The 7288-nt window shown below is 45.0% G+C and overlaps 1 protein-coding gene across 4 annotated transcripts in view; it reads left to right on the top strand.

Moving 5' to 3' along the window:
- Window positions 1-4819: 4819 nt before the first annotated feature.
- Window positions 4820-7288, top strand: part of LOC107670401 (putative transcription factor p65 homolog) — a 17395-nt gene continuing 14926 nt past the window's right edge. For all 4 annotated transcript variants that reach the window (XM_016462999.1, XM_016463001.1, XM_016463000.1 and 1 more), the window contains exon 1: window positions 4820-5006. In XM_016462999.1, coding sequence (XP_016318485.1) covers window positions 5000-5006 — 7 coding nt within the window. In that variant the 5' untranslated portion in view covers window positions 4820-4999. The remainder of the gene's footprint in view (window positions 5007-7288) is intronic.

Genomic DNA, 7288 nt, shown 5'->3' with positions numbered 1-7288 from the left:
AAAAAAAAAAAAAAAAAAAAAAAAAAAAAAAAATATATATATATATATATATATATGTATGTATATATACACACTCAGGGCAAGAGTTTCTTACTTACAGTAAGTTGTCCCTTTGACAATCAGGCACAAGCACAGTGCATGGAATATTATACAGTAGAGTAAATGCATGTCATGCGTAATGAACCAGAATTTACAGTTTGCATGTTCATTGCTGAGATTTTACACTGATATACATGAAACCGTGCACAGATGACACCAGTACATCTGCTGACCTTATGATATCAAACACAGAGCGCTGTGTGTTTGTATCTCGTGGTGTTTGTGAGCGTGATGTGTGTGTGTTACATCTGTTAAACGCTCTTTAACCCCTGTAATCACACTCAGACTGTAATAATAGCACATGACGCGGTTCATTGTCCCTCTTGATTTGCTGTAACAAGGTTTAACGAGGCTTAAGCAGATGGAACGGGACTGAAGGACAGTGGTGGGGTTTGATTCATGACTTCTCTCAAGCTCAACACTCGTGTGTCTGTGTTTCCTACATCTCTTTCAGATCCGATTCTCTCCTAGAGTGCTGAACACAAATTATATTTCAAATCTGAGTTCTGATGTTTTATATGAAATATAAAAACTGTTCTCATTCTGGGGTTGTTTTTAAAATAGTTTTTAAAATTCAAATAATTTAAATTAGAATTTAGTTTTGGTGTTAATTATTTAAAAATTGGTAATCGGTTAAGATTGCAAAAGCTCATATAATACCCAGTTTGACCTTTAGGGGTCACCATTTCAGGCTCTGTTTTGTACTCTATTCTCAGTTTAAACTGCATCAGTGTGGAAATGAGTGTTTGCTGACCCTGAACTGAGTTTGTTGGATGTCTTTGTGTTACTGTCATCAGATGTGATGTTCTCACTGATGTAGTCTCTTAGAGTCGCTGACAAACAAGCTTCTCAACTGATGGCTCATGACATTGTTACAGAAACACCAATGCCCAAGTGAGTAAAAAAAAAAAAAAAAAAGGGGGGGGGGGTTGTACAAAACAGATTTTTTTTTCCATGAGATTGTTTAAAAATGTTTTTAATTTGCAAATTTAATAATTTAATATTTTGCTAATTAAAGCATTAAACTGAGTAAAAATGAATAATGAAAAACTAAAAACCAAATAGAAATCTGCTTCCTGTACTGGTTAAAACTAACCAGTTAAAGTTAAAATGGAAAAACTAAATAGCAAACTTTATGCTGTGTAAAAATGGACAATGAAAAAAAGTGTGTGAGAGAGAGAGAAACTGACTAGGAAACATTTTCATAAGATTATTTTAAAATGTTTTTATTTGCACATTTAATAATTTGCAAATCACAGCGTGAAGATGAAGTGAAGGTTAGCACTAAATTAAATGTTTACAGTTAATTATCTATGCTGATAAAGTGAGACTGAGAATATAAAAGAGAAGCACAAAAGGAAACAGTGATGATGCTGTTGATTCTTGAGTGATTTTTCTGTGACCCACAACATGTGATGGAAACTTGGATTGAGCCAATAAGCTTTAATCTGAATGTTCAAAAGAACGCTCGATTCTTTCCTCCATCAGATCAGCAGCTCTTATAACAACCGCATACACAAGCATGATGAGCTAACATGATCTCTCTCTCTGTGTTTTCTGTCAGGAGCAAGAGCTGTCTCAGCCGGAGCTGGACGGTGAGTATCACAACTCAGATCATCACATCACATCACATCTCAGATCATCACATATAAGATCATCACACCTCAGATCATCACATCTCATCCCATCCCATCCAGATCATCACATCACATATCAGATCATCACATCACATCATAGATAATCACATCACATCACATCACTGATCATCACATCACATATCAGATCATCACATCACATATCAGATCATCACATCACATCATAGATCATCACATCACATATCAGATAATCACATCACACCACACCTCAGATCATCACATCACATATAATCACATCTCAGATCATCCCATCACATCACATATCAGATAATCTAATCACATCTCATATCAGAGCATCACATCATAGATCATGACATCACAGATCATCACATCACATATCAGATAATCACATCACACCTCAGATCATCACATCTCATCCCATCCAGATCATCACATCACATATCAGATCATCACATCACATCATAGATCATCACATCACATATCAGATAATCACATCACATATCAGATAATGACATAACATCACATATCAGATCATCAAATCACATCTCATCTCAGATCATCACATCCCATCCCATCTCATCACATATCAGATCATCACACCTCAGATCACCACATCTCATCCCATCCAGATCATCACATCACATATCAGATCATCACATCACATATCAGATCATCACATCACATATCAGATAATCACATCACATATCATCACATCACACCACACCTCAGATCATCACATCACATATCAGATCATCACATCTCATCCCATCCAGATCATCACATCACACCTCAGATCATCACATCTCATATAATCACATCACATCTCAGATCATCACATGACATCCCATCACATATCAGATCATCACACCTCAGATCATCACATCTCATCCCATCCCATCCAGATCATCACATCACATTACATATCAGATCATCACATCACATCACAGATCATCACACCACATATCAGATAATCTCATCCCATCCAGATAATCACATCTCATCCATCCAGATCATCACATCACATATCAGATCATCATATCATAGATAATCACATCGCATATCAGATAATCACATCACATATCAGATCATCACATCACATCACACCACACCTCAGATCATCACATCACAGATAATCACATCTCAGATCATCCCATCACATCACATATCAGATCATCTCATCATAGATCATCACATCACATATCAGATAATCACATCTCATCCCATCCAGATCATCACACCACACCTCAGATCATCACATCACAGATAATCAAATCTCAGATCATCCCATCCCATCACATATCAGATCATCTCATCATAGATCATCACATCACATATTAGATAATCACATCACACCTCGGATCATCACATCACATATCAGATCATCACACCTCAGAGCATCACATCACACCACACCTCAGATCATCACACCTCAGATCATCACATCACAGACAGGGCTGGATTGGGACAAAAAATCGTCCCAGGCATTTTTTGGTCCAGGCGGCCCACCACCACTTATATATATAAGAATAAAACGTCAGGTCCGACAATATCGTGTCTTTTTTTATTTAAATCTAGATTTATTCGCATTGGTTCATGGAAACCTCTATGAACACACTTGACTTGACTTAGCTTAAAAATTGCGGGGGATGAATTTGTTTTATTAAAAAGTGTTTACACATTCTACACTCATGGCACGCAGCCGCGCACACACATTAGGATAGGTTAGATGCCTGCCTCCGCTGCGAGTCCCTATCAAGCACTTTACCGATTGAACTACTCTCCTCTCCTCTTCTCCTCCTGTCTGGCTCTTTGGCCCGCATCACTCACCGCAGCGCAAGCCTGTTCTTGATAAAGCTGCTGTGAAAACGTGGGAGAAGCCGACGAGGAAGAAGTTGGAGTGAAGCGATCTTTATATAGGCGGAGCAAAATACTTCATTGCTCCGTCTATAGCGCATTGTGATTGGATGTTTACGCTGTCAATACAGGAGACAAACCAATGGGCCACTGGCTGCTCGTGATCGTGTCTCCGTTCTCCTGCTGTTTCTGTGTGTTCAGTCAAGGGTCTGATGGATTTAGATGATTTCTGTGAGTTGATGGGCCCCGGGATGATGATGGAGACGGCGCATATGCTGGGCCTCAATCCCAGTGCCACGGAAAGAGTCTGGAGGAATAAATCCTGCAGGATTACTGTGTCATGCTGACGTCCAGCAGAACATGATGAACACAAGCAGCAGCAGGGCCCCGGATCCGTGACTGACCCCTACAGGCCAAGAGCATTACTACAGCTCAACTCAACCACAGTCCAGTTTGAAGCCCCTCATTAACCAAACACGCTCCACGGTACTGGTGTTTCAGGAGCTGTTCAGCAACCTTTCAAACCGGCCAGAAACCACGGATCATCATAGTTATCTAGTTCAGAGAGTTATGTGCAAGTCTGAATAGTATGGAAGCACATTTCTGGCACATAAAGAAAATCATGCTTTAATAAGTCATAAAGCAACTGAGATGAAAAGTTAAAGAAAGAAAAAAGAATATACAATAATTTAGAATTTTTGTCTCATAATTATGACTCGTAATTTCAACTTTTTATCGTAATTATGACATTTAAAGTCATAATTGTGACATTTCCTCCACATAAACAAATTATTATTTATATATATATATATTATTTTTTACGTGGTGGAAATGTGCTTACATACTATTATTCTATGAAAACCTTTTGCCAGGTATGATTCACAATTTTAAAGTGCACCTTTTGCTGCGCAGATTGTTTTTTTTTTATTAAATTGTATTTATTTTGCTGCACAATGTATTTTTTATGTAAGTTTAAAATTAATTTGTTTAAAAATATATCTGCAAGTTTTAAATGAAACAAAGATTATTAACATTTTATTTAAAATATTTTAATGTAATTGTTCAGTGAGGCATTAATAATAAACAGAGTTTGTGCGCCCTCTGCTGGTGAATTCTGACCATCTGAATAAACTACATTTTTTAGTGTAGTTTTTATTAACAGCTTGTGCATTATTCTTCAGAAGTGTCACACACACACGAGCTGTCCACGAATAGCTTCAGTCCTCTTGCAGGGATGTGTATTTAGTGTTGTGTTAGCGTGAGTTCTGGCGGTTTGTTGTGTTCGTGTGTTGTGACGTGATCGCGTCATCCGGGTATTTCCGCTCTCAGTGCGGGAGGCGCGCGGAAGGAAAGCGTCGTCGCAGGGTGTCGCGGGTTCTTCGCTACGCCGGAAACGACAGAGAGCAACCCGAGCTGCAGTGACGCGCGACATGGACGGTAAGTCGAGCGTTATAATGGCGCGTTTCTTCGTCTGAGCGGCGCGAGCGGCTTGTTTCGGTGTCCGCGCGGAAGGGAAAGCCCCGCGCCTGAAGTTTTGCTCTCGGTTTTGGCGAAAGAACCGGGCGTCCGCTGCGCCTTCGGTCGATCAGGACGGTGTCCACCGAACGACGGGAATCAGACGCGCGAATGATCGCGACGCGTCAACGCGTGTCCACACGACTTTAGTTCTGACGCGCGTTGCCGCATTGGTGTGTTTGTGTGTGTGTGTGTGTGTGTCTGTATGTGTGTCTGTAAGTGTGTGTGTGTGTGTGTCTGTAAGTGTGTGTTACTTATTTTAATCTTATTTTATCTCGTTTATTTGACCCCCCCCATAGATTAAAATAAGTAAAGAGGAGGCTAAAGACAGCAGAGATCAGAGTGAGGTTTATCTCTGTTACATATGTATTTCTGTATATTAATTTATTATATATTTGAATATATTTTTGTATTATTATGTGTGCTTTTTATTTACTTATTTTAATCTATTAATTTAATCTTATTTATTTTGGAACTTTTTAGACAGTTTTTCTCTACGGTTTTCTGTGGAGCCCGGTCTGAAACTGGTTCAGGATCACTTGCTCAGTAACGTACAGTACATGAGCGTGAGTGTGTGCGCACAGGTTTAGATATGTTTGTATCAGATGTGATTATGATAATGATTTCACTTTCTCTTTCGGCTGAAGTCATCAGTCATGCGCATCTTCAGCTTTCATTATCCACTTGATTCTGGCGTCTCTGCTATGATGTGACATGAGGTGATGTTGGGCAGAATGTGTTCAGCGCACGGGTCCGAGGTGTTCAGCGCACGGGTCCGAGGTGTTCAGCGGACGGGTCCGAGGTGTTCAGCGGACGGGTCCGAGGTGTTCAGCGGACGGGTCCGAGGTGTTCAGCGGACGGGTCCGAGGTGTTCAGCGGACGGGTCCGAGGTGTTCAGCGGACGGGTCCGAGGTGTTCAGCGGACGGGTCCGAGGTGTTCAGCGGACGGGTCCGAGGTGTTCAGCGGACGGGTCCGAGGTGTTCAGCGGACGGGTCCGAGGTGTTCAGCGGACGGGTCCGAGGTGTTCAGCGGACGGGTCCGAGGTGTTCAGCGGACGGGTCCGAGGTGTTCAGCGGACGGGTCCGAGGTGTTCAGCGGACGGGTCCGAGGTGTTCAGCGGACGGGTCCGAGGTGTTCAGCGGACGGGTCCGAGGTGTTCAGCGGACGGGTCCGAGGTGTTCAGCGGACGGGTCCGAGGTGTTCAGCGGACGGGTCCGAGGTGTTCAGCGGACGGGTCCGAGGTGTTCAGCGGACGGGTCCGAGGTGTTCAGCGGACGGGTCCGAGGTGTTCAGCGGACGGGTCCGAGGTGTTCAGCGGACGGGTCCGAGGTGTTCAGCGGACGGGTCCGAGGTGTTCAGCGGACGGGTCCGAGGTGTTCAGCGGACGGGTCCGAGGTGTTCAGCGGACGGGTCCGAGGTGTTCAGCGGACGGGTCCGAGGTGTTCAGCGGACGGGTCCGAGGTGTTCAGCGGACGGGTCCGAGGTGTTCAGCGGACGGGTCCGAGGTGTTCAGCGGACGGGTCCGAGGTGTTCAGCGGACGGGTCCGAGGTGTTCAGCGGACGGGTCCGAGGTGTTCAGCGGACGGGTCCGAGGTGTTCAGCGGACGGGTCCGAGGTGTTCAGCGGACGGGTCCGAGGTGTTCAGCGGACGGGTCCGAGGTGTTCAGCGGACGGGTCCGAGGTGTTCAGCGGACGGGTCCGAGGTGTTCAGCGGACGGGTCCGAGGTGTTCAGCGGACGGGTCCGAGGTGTTCAGCGGACGGGTCCGAGGTGTTCAGCGGACGGGTCCGAGGTGTTCAGCGGACGGGTCCGAGGTGTTCAGCGGACGGGTCCGAGGTGTTCAGCGGACGGGTCCGAGGTGTTCAGCGGACGGGTCCGAGGTGTTCAGCGGACGGGTCCGAGGTGTTCAGCGGACGGGTCCGAGGTGTTCAGCGGACGGGTCCGAGGTGTTCAGCGGACGGGTCCGAGGTGTTCAGCGCACGGGTCCGAGGTGTTCAGCGGACGGGTCCGAGGTGTTCAGCGGGCGGGTCCAGCGGACGGGGCGGACGGGTCCGAGGTGTTCAGCGGACGGGTCCGAGGTGTTCAGCGGACGGGTCCGAGGGACGGGTCCGACGGGTCCGAGGTGTTCAGCGCACGGGTCCGAGGTGTTCAGCGGACGGGTCCGAGGTGTTCAGCGGACGGGTCCGAGGTGTTCAGCGGATGGG

The sequence above is a fragment of the Sinocyclocheilus anshuiensis genome, unplaced genomic scaffold (assembly GCF_001515605.1).
Source record: "Sinocyclocheilus anshuiensis isolate Anshui unplaced genomic scaffold, SAMN03320099.WGS_v1.1 scaffold1033, whole genome shotgun sequence".
Lineage (NCBI taxonomy): Eukaryota > Metazoa > Chordata > Actinopteri > Cypriniformes > Cyprinidae > Sinocyclocheilus > Sinocyclocheilus anshuiensis.
Note: the sequence above shows the minus strand (reverse complement) of the source record. Positions and strands in the feature narration are given on the sequence as shown.